Source organism: Vulpes vulpes, chromosome 13 (genome assembly GCF_048418805.1).
Source record: "Vulpes vulpes isolate BD-2025 chromosome 13, VulVul3, whole genome shotgun sequence".
NCBI lineage: Eukaryota > Metazoa > Chordata > Mammalia > Carnivora > Canidae > Vulpes > Vulpes vulpes.
In genome coordinates, this window is record NC_132792.1 from 27,079,305 (window position 1) to 27,098,233 (window position 18,929).

Genomic DNA, 18,929 nt, shown 5'->3' on the forward strand with positions numbered 1-18,929 from the left:
TATCCTTCTCCTGTTTCTAGAGAGCATTTCAATTTAGTGTTTGATAGAGAGTATCCAAAAAAATTGTTTTGATTAATTGAATCTTATCATTTCAGAAAGGATTCAAAATGGGACCAAGTAAGATATTTAATTAGTATTGTAACAAGGTCTGGTTTTCCATTCTGTTGGTTTGTTGTATTATTATAATTTTTTTTATTTTTATTTATTTATGATAGTCACAGAGAGAGAGAGAGAGAGAGGCAGAGACACAGGCAGAGGGAGAAGCAGGCTCCATGCACCGGGAGCCCGACGTGGGATTCGATCCTGGGTCTCCAGGATCGCGCCCCAGGCCAAAGGCAGGTGCCAAACTGCTGTGCCACCCAGGGATCCCTGTTGTATTATTATTATTAACATTGCAAAAGGACAAGTTATACCTGTGAGATATAAAATTAGAATTCCATTTTGCTATTTCATTTTGTTAAATGATAGATTTCAAACTTGTGCATTGTTCACAGTATACTAACATTGCCCCAATGGGCAGGCGAACAATTAGTCTGTTGTGCAGAACATATAAAATCCCTGTGTTGGCAGGGAAATCTATTATTCCTCTTTCCTTTTTTTTCAACGGTCTTTAAAAATTATATAAGTATTGATTGCATGATTACTATAAAATAATCTAAATACTTTAAAGTTCAGTTTCCTTCACTTTCTTATCTCAAGCTCTCAGGCCATCACCAACTGTAGATTAGTATATAATATTATATAGACATTTGTTTATGTATACACAAACAGATATGTTTGGATTATGATTGCTATGCTACATATTTTAGCAACCATTCTGTAAATACCCACACTGTAGGAAATGAAATACTACATACTTATCATGCAGTTCAACCATAGATAGCATTCTGCCTTCATCTTGAGCTACCTACAGTGTTGATTGTTAACTGGGTATAATAATAATAAAATAGATGCTTAATTTGCAATATACTGCACATTGCATAGTATACATAGGATACAGTATAGTTATACCACAGCATGATATATACTATGGGTAAATATAGCTTATTCCAAAATTATAACAACAAAATAATAGTGGAAAGCTCGGAACCATTAGATAGTGTTTAACATCCGTCTCTTTTTGCTGGAAGAGAGACACAAAGGAGTAGGTTACCCCTTATTGTACAATAATAATTTTGGAGATGACTTGAATAAATATTTCTGTAGCTCATGGGTTCTTTGTGTTCAAGTACATGAAGAGTGCTTTTGTGAGCAAGTCTGTAGGGAGAGTACCCACTGGCTCTTTTATATTATGACGTAGGGCTCTGTCTTTACTTCATGTGCAAAAAAACAGAACCTGAAATGTAAAATTTTGTTCAAGTGATTTATTGAAATAATTCTCTCACAAAAGGAGAGAAGCCACAAAGGACAAAGAAAATGAGATTACTATGGTATGCGGACTAGCTTCATTCTGATCCCAGGAGTACATCTGGTTCATCAATTGCACCCAGAGTTGCTCCCACCATGAGATAAAGGGTGTTGGGGTTTTGTACTCCTGTATAAACTAGTCATTTTCAATGGACTGCAAGGAAATGTTGTTACGGAGGGCTTTAGCCCCCCAGGCAGGGCTATTACTGTTTGGCTAAGAGCAATTTGTTGGAAAGAGAGCAACTATAGATTATCATTATCATTATCGGAGATCCCTGGGTGGCTCAGTGGTTTGGCGCCTGCCTTTGGCCCAGGGTGTGATCCTGGAGTCCCGGGATCGAGTCCCGCATCGGGCTCCCGACATGGAGCCTGCTTCTCCCTCTGCCTGTGTCTCTGCCTCTCTCTCTGTCTATGTCTATCATGAATAAATAAATAAATAAATAAATCATTATCATTATCAAGTGCCAACATTTAGAGCACTGGGGAACTGGGCGAACTGCTTTATAAAAGGGATCTGAGGGGATCCCTGGGTGGCTCAGTGGTTTAGCGCCTGTCCCAGGATCGAGTTCCACATCAGGCTCCCTGCCTGGAGCCTGCTTCTCCCTCTGCCTGTGTCTCTGCCTCTCTCTGTCTCTGTATCTTTCATGAATAAATAAATAAAATCTTAAAAAAAATAAAAATAAAAGGGATCTGGGAAAACATCAACAGCATCTTAATAAAAGCACAGAGCTCAAAGATATTATATTTGAAAATGTGGTATTTTCTGGGGCACCTGGGTGGCTCAGTCAGTTAAGCATCCAGCTTCTGATTTTGGTTCAGGTCATGATCCTGGGGATGTGAGATCAAGCTCTACATCAGGCTGTGTGCTGGGCATGGAAGCTGCTTAAGATTCTCTCTGCTCTCTTCTGTCCCTCTCCCATCCCCACATGCAGGCTTTCCTCTCTCTCAAAAGAATACTATTTTCTTCAGGACCTAGGTATTAAAATTACATATTACTTCTGAAAGATTCAATGATAGCTAAAGAGGAGCTAATTAAATTTTAGTGAGAAGAGGCTCTATAGAGCCAAAAAAATATTGTAGTTTAATAATTACTAAATAAGGAAGTGTATGGTTGTCACTAAAACAAAATCAGACTATGAAACACTGCATTTCTCTGAAGAAATGTCTATCTAATTATACAGCATTATTCCTCGTCTTGTTCCTATACTGAAAACAGTCAAAGATCGCTCATAAAAAATTTCTTTCCTTCAATCTTGTCTTACATCTGAATTCCTGGTCTGCATCTCTTAGAAAGTGTAGCAGTTACCAGCTATCTTCTTTTAAGATTTACAGTCTAAGTGGCTCAGTTTCTAGAAATATTCTGACCCCAACTGACTTTTGTGGTTGAAAAGTCACTGTTCTAGGTTTCTGCATACTCTCAGTCACAGTGGTTATAATGATTGACATTAAATTTCAAAGAGCATGTTGGGGTGAACATGAAAAGGTATTTGGAAAGTGATAGGAAAAAAAAGAGGTAGGAAAATGAAAGAAATAATAGAAATGCTTCTCATTCCTAATGACTATTAATGGAGAGACACTGATGTACGAAAGTACTTCTAACCTGGTCTCAGTCTTTTATGATGGTATTACTTACGAGACATGAAAAAAACAGTATGAGAAAATACACATATTAAAGTATAGCTTCTTCAATTTAACTGAAAACATAGATGCATTAGTCTTAATTTTCATGATCCTGATTAAAATTTTATAGAAATTAATAGTTACTTTAATATAGCAACTTCCTCAGGTCTATGGCAGGAAAAAAAAGATAATGGAAAACTATAAATACAGGAAAGAAAAAAATGGGCTTTCATATATTGTACCTTACATCAGGCCTATGTATGAATATTTTTGACTGTTCAGTAGTATCAACTAGCTGTATATTCTTCACATGGATTGGATGCTGTAAATCTTCATTTAAAGGATTAGTAATGAATATCACATTAGTTTCACCTGCACAAACGTTCTTAAATCCAACAAATGTTGAACCTAAAACATAAATAGCAGAAAAATAATTATTTTCTATGGGGAAAGTGATAAAATCAGTTTCATTTCATGTATATTCCAGAAAACACATCATTTAACACCCCTTGAACATGGAACCCTTACCTTATATGGTAGATAGTCCAGCACATTTGTGGTAGTCTGTTGCCTCCCTATATTAATACCCATTGAACAATCCTCTCATATTTTCTCTGAGCTTAGTTGCATGATGTGCTTTGACCAATGAGACAAAAGGAATTGTGATACAAGGAGGTCTGAAAAGTGCTTGCATGGTAGGGCTCACTTTCTTTTAGTGCTCTTGGAGAATTTTGTGATTTCAGCATGTGTATGAGCTTGGGAGGCATTCAGCCCAATCCCTCCCATTACTCTAGCTAATGGCCAGCCCAACCACTGGCCACCAACTACCAGATATGGAAGTGAAACTATCATAGACTAACTATCCCATATCCATCATGTACACTGATGGCAATCTAAGGAATAATCCCAGGTGAGACCAGCAGAAGAACTATCCAGTAGAACAAAGCCCAAATTGTCAATCCACAGAATCATGAGCTAATAAATGGCTGTTTAAAGACTCTAAATTTTGGAGGTGTTTTGTTATGCAGCAAAGACTAATTGAGACGTTGTTCTTTTTGGTCTTATTGCATATATTGTGTAATCAGAAGATAAATGTATTGAATCCAAAACTTAATCCCCATTGTACTTAAAATCCAGTAACTCAAAAATATTAAAAAAAGCAAAAGGTGGCTGAAAAATTCTTAGATCACTTATGTACTGCTACCATCCTTCCAATGATTTTTTTCCTAAGATGATATTGTATATACATGAATATGAGCCTGTAGATGAATATCAATAAAATACTACAGTAGCAGATACTGTTTGCAACCTGTGCAGACCTGCTTTACTGGCCCATTGTGCTTGTCTTCAGCTCAAGTAAATGTTGGCTGCTAACTACTCTCCTTTTTCTGTAGAACTACCCTTGACCAGATGACAGCACCCTCTCCTATGGGATTATGCACTCCTTAACACCAGCACCAAAGGGTTACCATGCCTGACTGGCAACTGATACGGGAGGTCCCCTTGCCTCAAGAGGGGTAAGCTGAGGGGTACTGCATAGTCCCTGATGTTATCAAGAAGGAGCTAGACTCCAACCAAGACCACATCCCTGCCTAGCTCTGCCGTATCCTATTTTCCTCACTCCCTGTCTGGTGAAAGCAATAAACCACTTGCACAAGAACCTCATCTCTGGCTTTACTTTTAGACCACCTGATTTAGATCGCTAGTACCAGAAGTGGTCTTAGGGTACACACTGTAATGATGCAGTAATGAATTAAGCTCACTTGCTCTCTAGATGGGAATGAAGATGCCCTTCCTGGTGGCAGGTGGTGGTGGTGGGATAGTGGTACTGATAGTGGGTAGGTGCTAATAGTCCCTAGAATGCCACAACAGTGCAATTACTATGACTTCACTTGTGGTGAACTGAGCACATCTAGGTGGAAGGAAATGCTCTGGCTCATACAGTAAATTTGGCATTTGAGTGGTACTGGAGAAACAGTGGTTACAAGGAAACTAGAAATAGGTGACTATTGACCACCATCGATGCTTTGAAGAAACTGTAAACTTTGGTGACCAATCACAAATTCAAAGCAAACCTCAGGATCTGATCACAAAACCAACAGAGAATTCATAAAAGGTTGAATTCTCAGCCCTGGCAAGACTCCTACATCAAAGACAGGGCTCTTATAGAAAAGGAATGGAAACTTGAGTTAGGATGGGAATATAGGGAAAGATGAACTTGAACCTTGAAACCCTGGGTTCTCCTTGAATGTTCCAGATCTACATAAGTGGTCCACCTCTCCCTTATTAGAGAATAGCTCCCCTCCCCCACTTGCTGAACTCATGACAAGAACTCAAAAAAGAAACTCAAAAGACAGGTGTCTTTCTCAGGACCTGTTCCCATTTCCCCTTCTGGCAAACAGAACAGTAAGTCTGGTCGATTCTCAACATGGCCTTACTGGGGAAGTGCTAAGCCTGCTCTGGGAGAAGAGGAATTATATACCAAAGAAACTATAAGAACTGAGTAACATGGACTGGCAGGAAGCAGGAATATGTATAGCTAAGAGTAAACTGTGATGGTGTTAGATCAAGGGGGGAAGAATATAAAGCTGGATAAGGGAGAGTATCAGTATGGATGGGGGCATTCTTCTATGCTGTGGCTTTTCTAAGTTTGGAAAAAATAATGTTCCACTTTAAGTGAAGTAGAATTGTAAGAATGTCATGGCCAACTGTAGGAGAAAGGGTCAAAAGTCTCTCTAAAAATGGGCTATTGGAGGGATCCCTGGGTGGTGCAGCGGTTTGGCGCCTGCCTTTGGCCCAGGGTGCGATCCTGGAGACCCGGGATCGAATCCCATGTCCAGCTCCCGGTGCATGGAGCCTGCTTCTCCCTCTGCCTATGTCTCTGCCTCTCTCTCTCTCAATGTGACTATCATAAATAAAAAAAAAAAATTAAAAAAAGTCTTTAAAAAAACGGGCTATTGGAATGAATCTATTATATATATAATATATATCTATTCTATATATAATTATATATATATTTATATATATTTATGATTTTATTTATTTCTTTGAGAGAGAGAGAGAGAGAGTGCAGGTGGGGGGAGAGGCAGAGGGAGAAGAAGATTCCCTACTGATCAGGGAGCTGGATACAGGGCTCAATCCCAGGACCCTGAGATCATGACCTGGGCCGAAGGCAGACAGACATTCAACAGACTGAACAACCCAGGTGCCCCAGGAATGAACCTATTATTTAATACATTTCAGCCTCACGTGGGATGGCCTTGAAAGAGTGTGGTGGGCAGATCCTATTATGGAATAGAAATCTGAGTAGGACACAGGGTGATCCACTTTGGGTGAAGACAGAAGTGGTCTGAGGTAAGGATAAATAGAAAAAATGACTTGGCTAGTTAGTCAGGGGTCTAGAGGGAACAAGACTGGATGACTGGGTAGAATGAAGCCTGAGGGAAAAGCAACTGCGTGGGTCTATGGGAGTAAGCACAAAGGGCATGTTAATGATCACCAAACAGCAGCAACTGTGGAAGAAGCATTAAAGAAACAAATGAACAGGATGATAGTAGGGCCAATAGATGTTACTAAGCTCCTAGATTACATGAGTTTAAATTTCTTCAGATGTAAAAAGAGATAATAATATATAACCCTACTTATATAAAAGGGCTTTTACAATTTATAGAAACTAACATTAAATCACTGTACCAGCGTCTCTTCTGTTATTTCAGAAGGAAAATTAAATGTCACTTCTTAAACATATACAAATTTTGCCAGGGAACCATTCTTGAAATTGACTTATGTCTGATTTCTTTGCTTCTTACATTGAGCAGATTCATAGGCAAATTCATTTAAATCATTATTTTTCTTTACTAACAGTGAAATATCATTAGATATATTCTACATATTCTTTATAGAACTTCACTGAGTTAGAATTGTCAAGACTACATTTAAACTTGCCTGAGATCTCCAAAAGGCCACTGATAGCATTGTAACTCATGATTCCTGCATGGGGTTTCCGGGGTGCCATGTTATGTGCTGAAGCAAAGGTAGGCCAGCAAATCCCACTTCTACCACCTTTTATAAAAGAAATAAAATTAATAAAATTCAAATATGCACTCATAACACCAAAATTAAATTCCTAAAATTATCACCTGATGGAGGTCTGGCACTCCGATGGGCAGCAGAAAGTTCAATATTGGGATCATCATTAGTTAGGACATCAGAACAATTAAATCCAGGGCTACTTCCAACAATTAATGAGCTCTATTTAAAAAAAAAATTCAAACAGGACAGCTTAAAGAATAGCTTTTCCTAAAGGAAAATATTATATTGAATTCCACTGTAGCAAAACACAACCTTTAAGTTTGAGGAAGGGATCATTCATACAACCAAAATGAAAAGGATGTGACTTTACACCCTGAGTGTAATGACCGTCAAACTGGGAAGGGGAAGACAGGCAGGCAAGTTATTATATATGATGACATGTTACATTTCTGTAACAGAAATATGCCCAGGGACCAGCAGGAACCAAAGGAAGAAAGAGTGTCAATACTGCCTAAGCTAGATCAGGAAAGGTTTCATAGATGGGATGAAATTTTAACTGTGACAAGATTAGCAAGTGGTAAACAAGAAGAGGTGAAGGGATCAGGGAGGAGAGGAAGGATAAAGCACTTCCCAGGAGAAGACAAGTAGAACAAAGGCAAGGAGATTTGGATTTGCAGGGCTTGGAAGTCAAGGAGATCATTCTTTTTTTTTTTTTTTTTTTTAAATTTTTTATTTATTTATTTATGACAGTCACACAGAGAGAGAGAGAGGCAGAGACACAGGCAGAGGGAGAAGCAGGCTCCATGCACCGGGAGCCCGACGTGGGATTCGATCCCGGGTCTCCAGGATCGCGCCCTGGGCCAAAGGCAGGCGCTAAACCGCTGCGCCACCCAGGGATCCCAAGGAGATCATTCTTATCAGAACTTCAATAATTTTACCCTTTCTCCTTATTGTGGCTATATTTATTTCTTACCTTAATCTGCACTGTTTTACTGGAAATTTTGTGAGATACAGCAGCTGGCATGTAAATCATGGAAGAAATGGCCATTCCATTGTCAACCAGAGTCACATTATAGATATGCACACTCTCTGTGGTCTGTAAAACAACTTGTAGTTTACATAGTACAAAATACAATCATAAAACAAGACAAACAAGCACCATCTTCAATCACATTTACCTGAAAATAAATTCCATAATCCCAGCATGTCCAAATGGTAAATCCCTGTATAAGAGAACATCCAGGAAGGCCATCCTGGTTCATATAAATACCATATAAACCTCCATGGGCTTCATTATCAAACCACTTTTCCATGGGATTAGATTGACCTTGTAAGGAAATATGAAAACAGAGAATTAATATCACAAGTCCTGTCCTTTAGCTTTATAAGCAGTATCAGTTAAATTTTTAAAATTAAATATATGGTTCTTATGCACATTTTAACATGATAATTAAATATTGTTATGGCTTAAATATTTATGGCTTACTCTACTTAGTATTTAATCTTGTCTAATTTGTCCCTTTACCGTTAGAATGAGTGTACACTCATTTGCAAAAGTTTGGTAGTGGCTCAGAGGTTTAGCACCACCTTCAGCCCAGGGCATGTTCCTGGAGACCCAGGATCGAGTCCCATGTTAGGCTCTCTGCATGGAGCCTGCTTCTCCCTCTGCCTGTGTCTCTCCCCCTCTCTCTCTGTGTCTCTCATGAATATATATATATATATATATATATATATATATATATATATATATATAAAGAAAATAAGGAAAATGCTACGGGACAGGCTCTTACAGAACTGTACAATGAGAGCGTGTGTATGTGTGTGTATATATATATATATATATACACAACATATACATATACATATACATATGCACACACACATATTGTTCTGCAATCTCCATTTATCACTTTAGAATATCTTGTGGATTTCTCTCTCCATATCAATATATAGATATGTATCTTCTTCCCTCTTTTTGAGAGGGGCCTGGTGTTCCAAAGTCTGGCTTTATATAACTAGTCCACTGTTACTGGACACAGAAAGCTTTCAGTTTCCTGCTAGCACACACAATGCAGTGATGAATCACCTTGTTCACAAATTATTTTATAAGTGTTATAGAGGCAAATGTCAGTTAGACTGCCAGAGGGAAATGTTGAGCCAAAAGCAAATGCTCCTATAACTTTGGCAGCTATTGCTCTATTCCCCTCTGTAAGGGTTATACTGTTTTGTCATTAAACCAGCAATGTGTAAATGTTCTAGTTTCCCTACAGCCTTGCCAAAAGAGTAGTTATTCAGTTAATTTTTTATTTTTACTCATCTAATAGAGAGAAATGTACCTGAGAACTATCTGTTCATGTCCTTTGACTTTTTCATGCTTGCAGGTTTTAAGGCACAAAGAGTGAGCATTTATTCCTCTGAAGAGGAAGCATGAAATAATTTTATATCCCTACAGACATGCAGCTTTATGCTTAGAAGTGTTGCTTTTGTGAAAGTGGTAGTGGGATGAGGTATCACTGTTCCAACAGCAGCCACATAAAGAATTGAAGTGGTTGCCAGAGTTTCTGGGTCATAAACATGGGAAGTTATCTTTAAAAGCCTATTCATTTTTTCTTTAGACCCAATAGCATCTTCCAATAATTTAGTATGTTGAGTTCTTTCAGTGTCCTGGAGGAGGAGATACTACACATTGAACTAACAAACAATAATTATTTCTTTCTAACAAATTTGAACAAGATATTTCCTAGTTTTCGAATGACTCTGTGCCAAAGACTTACTTGAGCAAGGTTCACCATCAATGCGGTATCCTACCCTTCCAAATCCAGCCACAACGTTATTTTGTAAGACTGTGTTGGTCCCTCTGTTTATCTAGTACAGTGAGAAGGAAAATGCTACGGGTCAGGCTCTTACAGAACTGTACAATGAGAGCAAGTATGCAACATATATTGGAAAACTAATTATAACTAACTTTTAGGAGAAAAATTCATTTCATTATTCAATCCATTCAAATTTATGTTACAAATGGAATATTGAAATTACCTTAAGTTCTTGGTGTAAAATCATCACTAGACACTTAGATTTCATTAGAAAAGAGATTTATTTTAGTCACACAATCCCCTGGGTGTCACTCAATAATTCTAAGCCATAGACAAATTGCAGTATTGCTTATATTATGTTACTAGTTTGATTTATTAAGAGAAAAACTAAGGTGATTATAGTGGACCATAACAGTCAACAGAAGCACTTACTATTTTCAATAAAATCTGCTGTATGAAAAACTGGTTGAACATGAGTGTTAGGTAGTCACTAAATAATCTTTACTTTATGAGTCCAGTTGAGGTGGCAAAAAATGAAAAGTATAGAGCACAGATTAGTTCTTGCCTTTGGTGTCAGCAAAGCAGCCAAAATTCAACCATTTAAAGTATTAAGCACCTTTAGTTTTAAATATTATGATAAGAGAATAGAGTTAAATGAAATTCAGAAAAGAGACAGAAAACTTTAAAGATCCGGAATTGACATTGGATTAAATTCTCACATCTATAAATAGGATGGAAAGAAAGTGTTATTGTAAACGTATACCACATTTCAGGCTTTCACGGTTTTACATTAAGGTGATTATTAAAAGTTGCACAAAACCAAAACTGAATCCTTATCCCATCTTCCAAAAGAGCTATTTTTTAAATTCCTTTTGGCTCCTATGGCATAGGCAAGTAGAATAAAAACAAGACGGGGCGATATGTCCTCCAGACCCTTTCTCTGTACTTATTTGGCCTGCCTGCAATCTCATCCTATATACCTGATGGCCTGCAGTTATTGAGGAAACTTTGTGGGAAACAAGAAGGATCCAACTAGTCATGCCAGAGAAGAGTACATAACCTTGTATAGAAAGTCATAAGACTTTTAGATGAGAAAGGGATTTTAGAGATGCTGTGCTCTCATTCTAATTTTCCCTATAAAGAAGGAAGTTAAATTCAGAGTTAAGCAGCAATATGGGCAAGGCACTCAGTCAATTAGCAGCAAGGAGACCCTGCCCCAGAACTTGAAAGTGATAATTAATGTTGGAGAAGCAAGGAAATAAGAACCATTTAAACCACTGGACATCAACATCAAGAAAATTTCAAAGGCTATGGAAGCTCACAACACCTCTTAAGAAAATCTATTCACTCCTTTCATTAGCTCATTTTATTAGTTCACCAATCTTTACCTAAGAAAGAAACAGTTTTCAGTAATAATCTTTGGTAAAGAAATTAAAAATTATAATTTAGGGCACTCTTGTAAAATTATATAATTATTTTGCATAATTATAAATCCCCCTACCTCAATTGCTGCATGCCAGAGAGTTGAACTTAAATCTTTTTTGTTTTGATAGGTTCCCGGCCAAACAGAAAGTACAACCAAGTTCCCTCGAACTCTGTTGGCATCCCCCCATATTCTTATGCCTGCAAAAACAAATGAACAAAGTTCCCTAAAATACATACAAATTGGTAATGAGTACTATGGGGAATGTCTTTCATGGTTCCATAAAATTAGTTTTTCTAGTTTGAGCCTGACAAATCAACCTCTTACATTTTAGAGTTTGCCCTTTGAACTCTACTTCTTTAATAGTCTACTTGCTTTAAAATCTTCTGGGGTGCCTGTTAAATATTCACAGGATCCACCTCAGATTTTAATAAGCACAAACATCAATTTTGTACACATTGAGTTTGTATTATGCTTTATACAAATATTTGCTTTATACAGATATTCAAGAAAAGATGACCTCCTAAAACCAAGTCCAACTTCTATAAAATAGTAAACTTTGTGAATAATCTTTTTGATTGATATGTGAGGAGTATTTTAAGTGTCATGGTAAGAAAAATCATAGTAATTTAAACTATCAGTGATTAGATAATTCACACAAGATCATGATCTGATAAATAATTCTTCTAGAGTTGTACTGTCCAATAAGATAACCATAGCCACATGTAACTACTTAAATGTAAGGTAACTACAAATAAATTAAGTATAATTAAAATTCAAAATCCAGCTCCTCAATCATAGCAGACATATTTTAAGTGTTCAGTGGCCACATACGGTTTAGTAATTACCATATCAGCACAGATATAGGTCATTTCCATTCTCACAAAAAGATCAATTGGACAGCATGGCTCTACAGTCTTCAGATAAGACTGTCTCAGAAAGCATATTATTTGGATAAGAATATTATCATCCTACCTTCCCCCACTGTAAAGTGAATGATGTTGTTATCTAAGTCTAATCCATCTGTCCCAAACACACCAATTGCTGGGGAGAAGCCATTGTGAAAGGCACAGCCTCGAATATAAGATGAGCCACGTTCTTGAATCTACAAATCATAAGAATTCAGTGAACATTTTAAAATAAAATTAAAATACATTTAAGGAAAAAATTTGAAGTAGGTGATTTTCAGGAAACAAATCGTGACAAGTAAAATACTCATTTCACGTTCCATGAAAGAAGATGATTTCTCTGTAGATCTTTTAATCCTGAGAAATTTCTATATATCTTCAATTTATGATTAAGTAAAGGAAAAATGCAGATTTAACTGCAGATAAAAAATTCTGAAGTACTCTTCTATGCACTTGTATTTCTATCATTACCTATAAAATACTAAAAATCTAAAAATTATCTTTCAGAACAGTTTATTATATGATGAGCAAGGACTTTTTTAATTACAAAAGCTGATACTCTAGTCAGGGGATTACAATTCAAATGTCTGTAGGAACCAGTCAATGAGTAGGTTTGGGGTTGTAGGGTTGTAAACTCAAACTTGCAAAATTATTTTTTATTTCCATAAAAAATATATTCTCTCTCATTTTATTCTCCAATCACTAGCCTTCTAAGCACATCTATGTTCCCACTTTTGACAGAGGCATAGATATATGGACATGCTTTTCATTTGAGAAATGGAAGCAATACTTACTTTGTTCAATAGAAACTACTTATCCCTGAATCCTGAATCCTGAATATTTTTGATCACTACAAAGTAAAGTGGAGTTCTGAAATAATATAGATCTTTAATTCTTTCATCACTATACTCTTTTTTCTGCTTTTTGTTTTTACTGACTTTAAATAAATGTGTGAAATGGGTAAATCCGATGCTGCTATGAGTCTAAAAAAGTTGATGGGAAATGTATCTAAGAAAGTTATATTAGATCATATAGTCTTAGCAATTCTAAGATATACCTTTTTAGGAAAGCTAAGTGAAAATAAAGTCAAAATACTTTATTTTGAACATACGGAAAAATTCAAGTACAAACCTGTCCTAAGTTCAGAAATGTTACAGCATGTCTTGGATCTGTGTTATCCCTGAAGCCTTCTTGACCACTGTGATAAAATTCCACATTACTTATCCTTGCATTTCCTAGCAGGGCAGGGAGGGAAGAGTTACAACATTTTTTTTTTTTCTTGAAACAGAATACAAATTTTTGAGAAGCTACAAGAGTTGTAGTTTTCCAAATTACAAATTTGATTTCAACTTTTTTTGTGAAAATCTCATTCATTTTTCTTAGCTCCTTTAATCCAAATAAGGCAGTGTTCCTAAACTTTTCTTTCACTGACCTCCACAAGAGCCTTTTTAGACTTTTTTCCTGATAGCCTGCCCTCCCCATGAAATTTCAGTACCTCAAATATACCATATATCTCTTCATGTATGATGGCTCTTTGGAGGGCCACAAACTATTGCTTATCTAAGGTTTTTTTGCCCCATAAGATCCAGTTTTCATCCCCCTGGTAGTGATACTGTTCCTGTTGAGAATGCATGACATAAAGCGAAGAGATAATTTACCTGACAGTTCAATTTTGATGCTCTAGAGAGTTTCAAGGGCATTATCTTTACATAATCCTTTCCAGAATATGCATTACCAAATATCTGCTCATCGGTTTGTCATAAGTATCACTGAGGTGACAAGAGGCAATTTCATAGAGTAGTAATAACAGCAATAGCTATCCATGAGAGAGTTCACTGTGCCAAGTGCTTAAAAGGTAATTTGCGGTTTAATTCTCATACAGCATCCTGTGAGTTAGGAACTTTCACTATTCTTTTATTCAATATAAGAAAATGGAAAAAAAAAAAAAGAAAAAAAAGAAAATGGAGGCACAGAGATTCATGTCTGGTAAAAAACAGTAAGTTATATTATTCATTTCAAAAACTGATATTTAATATAACACATTGGAAAAGAGTTACTTTGTATTAGAATGGAAAAATGTACTAGAATTTACTAGAATGGTCTCAAAATCCATAAGCCAGCAATTGGATGTACAGTGGAAAATATAGTAATAAGATAGAGACAGAGAAGAAATGATTGCCACAGACTGTCTGGACCAACAAAAGCCATAGATGTTTACTAACATCACAAAACAATTTCTAAAAGCAAGGAAAGGTTGTCATAGGTTGTCATAGGAATAGCATCCATTATGGGATTTGAAGTGAGACAGGTGTGGATTAGTATCCAACGTCAGAGCAACTTCAACCCATTACCAGTCTATTTATCTACCTTTAAAAGGGGACAATATCTATGCATAGCACTGAGGATTAAATGAGATAATATGCATTAAATGCTCCACAGTGCCTGGACTATCATATCATGATCATCATTACTGTTATCATAATCAGTTAAGCTCTCATTGACAAATTATGTCCAAAAGGTAGGAAGCTATAGTGGGATGGCTGTTTGCTTCAATATAAAGGTTTTCTAAAATTAGAGTCGTTGCAAAATGCAATAGGCAGAATTATGAGTGAGGAGGAGAGCTCATAATGACACTAATAACAAACAAAAAAATAAAAATGCTTGTCACTTTTGGAGAATGACTGGGAACCAACTCACTATTTCAAAAACTAGCTCATAATAGGAAAGAATCAAGCATTTTCCCTACATTTCCTATATAAAATATTTCTCAGGGTAGTCAAATAGTTGACTGGGGAAGCTTCTCATTATAGAAATATTCTAGATAATAAATGAGGAGGGAATGGTAGAATTAAAATATCACCATTTTAAACCTCAGTGATTTAATAGATCTAGGCAATGATCATTAATGCCTGTAACTTCACAAAGGGAGAAATAATCAGACATTATGTGTCTACTAATGGGAAAATACACCATCAACTATGAAGAATTTTTACCTAAAAATAGAGTCTGAGTACAATCAGTTTTCTAGTTCTACACTTCTACACTACCTATGAAAGAATATACAACAGAGGGGGTGCCTGGATGGCTCAGTCAGTTATGTGTCTGCTTTCAGCTCAGATCATGATCCCAGGGTCCTGGTATTGAGTCCTGCATCAGGCTGCTTGTTCAGTGGGGAGCCTGCTTCTCCTTCTGCCCCTTCGCTCACTCATACTCTCTCTGTCTCTCTCTCTCTCACACACGCACTCTGTCAAATAAATAAATAAAATATTAAAAAAAAAAGAAAATATAAAGGAGACAGGAACAGCTTATGTTCTAGAGATGAATCACTAAACTCCAGACTGTTGGAAATATTGTAGAAGGGATGATCTAGTTTCTTTTATAAATAAATTATAAGGAGAGATCAATGAATCAGAGATTTAAGATTCATAATCAATGGCCACATGGTCTTATTTAGATCTTGATTTGAACAAAGAAAGTTCATGTGAAAGGAAGGAAAGACAGAAGAAAGACAGGAAGAAAGGAGAAAGAATGGACTGGGGGGGAATCTAATCATTTGATGATAAGGAATGATTATTAACATTTTTATTTTAAAATGTTTTAAAAAAAGATATTTTTAAAGAAGTCTTTTAAAGTTACATATGGAAATATATTTTTTAAAGATTTTTTTAAAGACACTTAACCAAATGAGCCACCCAGGTGCCCCACATACTGAAATATTTTTAGACGAAATAAAACATGATTGCTTCATTCACAATACCCAAGATCTGGAGACAACCTAAGTGTCCACCAATGGATGAACTGATAAAGAAAATGATGCATATTAGAACCAGGGAGTATTATTCATCCATAAATAGGAGGAGCTTTTACCATTTGTTACAACACAGATGGACCTTGAGGGCATTATGCTAAGCGAGATAAGTCAGAGAAAGACAAATACTGTATGATGCTTACAGGTGAAATCTAAAAAAGCCAAATGCATAAAAACAGAGAGTAGAATGGTGATTATCAGGAGCTAGGGTGATGCTGGGGGGCAGTGGGAATTAGGAAGATGTTGGTTAAGGGTATAAACTTGCCACTAGTGGATAAATAAGACTTGGAGATCTAATGTACAGCATGGTGATTACAGTCAACAATACTATATAGTAAACTCAACGTTGCTAAGAGACCAGATCTTAATTGTTCTTGCCACAAAAAAGATGTAATAATTATGCGACACAACCGAAGTGTTAGCTAACACTATGGTGGTAATCATATCGATATATAAATGTATCAAAATAAATACAGTATATACCTTAAACTTACATAAAGCTATATGTCAATTATATCTCAATTAAAAAATATATGTAGTTGCTTCAAAATAACCCAGGGGCTTAAAGAGAGTGGGTGGTCATACAGTTAGAACATGACTGACCAAAATTGATCACTGTGGTAACTAGTGATGGGTATACTGGGATTCATTATACATTTTTCTGTGTTCGAAAATTTAGCATATGTTTGAAATTTTCCTTTAAACAAAAATAACAGATCTGTTATGCTTTTTATAAACAACTTCTGTTTGGGTGAGAGGCTGGGCTAGCTGTTACCTAATGTTATTGTTAGTTTGATAATTCTTATTGTCTATGAAGATAAAATGAGTAGAAAAATGTTACAGATTTGCTTTTGGAGGGTAACACCTTGGCTTACATAACCCTTCTCCAGGCTTTATTTTTCTGTGTTAAAAACAAGCCAATGGGCCCAAATTGGGAGTTGCTTATGCTCAGCCCCATGTCACCAAACCAAGACTGAACTTAATTACAGTTCCTCTCCCAGTAATGGAATCTTAAACCAGCCCATCAGGAATCTCTTGATCAGCACTAGTTAAGTAACATGCTGACTAGCCCCTGCCATCCCCTAAAGGAAAATAAACTTGCAATAACCAATTTGCTTTCTTGCCGGGTATACCTCCCATGTGTCTGCTCTCTGCCTATAAAAATCTTTCATTTTGCACAGCTCTTTGGAGCTCCTTTTTACCTGCTAGATTAGATACTGCCTGATTCATGAACCACTGAATAAAGCCAGTAAGGTCTTTAAAATGTACTCACTGAATTTTTTTAAACTCATGTGATTCTAAAAAGAAATGTGAATAATATTTAAGGATTGACTAAACGTAAAAGAGACCATGCTATATTTCAAATTTGTACGAACCTTTAAATGTCATCATATCTTGAGTGAATGAGCTGACCAGGACACGTGCACCAAAAGATTCCTTGAACCAACCTGGATAATCTTCACCAAGTATTTTGATGTTTCTGCTCAGTATCCCAACATCAGCTGCTAATGTATAGCTCTGACCTGTTCCAGGAACATGGTATCTTTCAGCTGCAAGAGACGGACAGCTAGATTATCACCAATGTTGAAAAATACCTGTGTTTATTGGTTCCTTTGCAATTCACAGGCCATATAATTTTCTAATATATGTGAATTAATTAGATTTGCATACTTAAACATACATAGATGGCAGACTGAAATTATACCTTTTATTTTTTTTCCCAAGGTTTTACTTAAATTTCAGTTAGTTAACATAGAGTGTTTCAGGTATAGAATTTAGTGATTCAACACTTACAGACAACAACCAGTGCTCATCACAAGTGCCTTAATCCCCATCATCCATTTAACCCACCTCCCCCCACTTCCCCTCTGGTAACTAATAGTTTGACTCTAAAGTTAAGAGTCTGGTTTTCCTGTCCTTTCCTCTATGTTAATTTCTCTTCTTTCTTAAATTCCTCGTAAGAAAATCATACAGTATCTCTCTTTCTCTAATTAACTTATTTCGCTTAGCAAAATACCCTCTAGTTCCATCCACATCATTGCAAATAGCAAGATTTCATTCTCTTTGATGGCTGAATAGTAATCCACTATATATATATGAAAATATATATATATATATTCTACCTCTCCTTTATCCATTCATCAGCTGATGGACATTTGGGCTCTTTCCATAATTCGGTTATTGTTAATAACACCGCAATAAACATCAGGGGGCATGTATCCTTTTGAATTACTATTTTTGTATCCTTTGGGTAAATACCTAGTAGAGCAACTGCTGGATCATGGAGCAGTTCTATTTTAAACTTGTTGAGGAATCTCTATACTGTTTTCCAAAGTGGTTGCACCAGTTTGCATTCTCACTAACAGTGTAAGAAGGTTCCTCTTCCCTAGTATCCTTGCAAATGTCTGTTGTTTCCTGTGTTGTTAATTTTAAGCATTCTGACAGGTGTGAGGTGGTATCTCATTGTAGTTTTGTATTTCCCTGATGATGAGTGATGCTGAGTAACCTCTCATGTGTCTGTTAGCCATCTGTATATCTTCTTTGGAAAAATGTCTGTATCTTCTGTCCATTTCTTAACTGGATTATTTGTTTTTTGGGTGGTAAGTCTGATATGTTCTTTATAGAATTTGGATACTAACCCTTTGTTAGATATGTCATTTACAAATATCTTCTCCTATTCCAAAGGTTCCTTCTCATTTTGTTGACTGTTTACTTCACTGTGCAGAAGGTTTTTATCTTAATGAAATCCCAATAGTAGAGTACTAATCTCGTATTATTATCAATGAGTTCCTTTATGTTTGTTATTAATTGTTTGGGGCATAGATATTTACAGTTGTTAGATCTTCTTGTTGTATAGTCCCTTTTATTATGATATAGTGCCCTTCTCCACTCCCTTTATTTTCTTAAGATTTTATTCA

General features: G+C 36.3%; 1 protein-coding gene across 1 annotated transcript in view; it reads right to left on the bottom strand.

Annotated features, from left to right (window-relative positions):
- Positions 1 to 18,929, bottom strand: part of PKHD1L1 (PKHD1 like 1) — a 151,598-nt gene that overhangs the window by 28,233 nt on the left and 104,436 nt on the right. Inside the window, exons 59-68 of the mRNA XM_025993358.2 lie at positions 17,388 to 17,561; positions 13,335 to 13,438; positions 12,271 to 12,400; positions 11,374 to 11,495; positions 9,834 to 9,924; positions 8,238 to 8,386; positions 8,033 to 8,155; positions 7,167 to 7,278; positions 6,973 to 7,089; positions 3,270 to 3,435 (exon numbers count right to left, since the gene is read on the bottom strand). Of these exons, the coding sequence (XP_025849143.2) occupies positions 3,270 to 3,435; positions 6,973 to 7,089; positions 7,167 to 7,278; positions 8,033 to 8,155; positions 8,238 to 8,386; positions 9,834 to 9,924; positions 11,374 to 11,495; positions 12,271 to 12,400; positions 13,335 to 13,438; positions 17,388 to 17,561 (1,288 nt within the window). The remainder of the gene's footprint in view (positions 1 to 3,269; positions 3,436 to 6,972; positions 7,090 to 7,166; positions 7,279 to 8,032; positions 8,156 to 8,237; positions 8,387 to 9,833; positions 9,925 to 11,373; positions 11,496 to 12,270; positions 12,401 to 13,334; positions 13,439 to 17,387; positions 17,562 to 18,929) is intronic.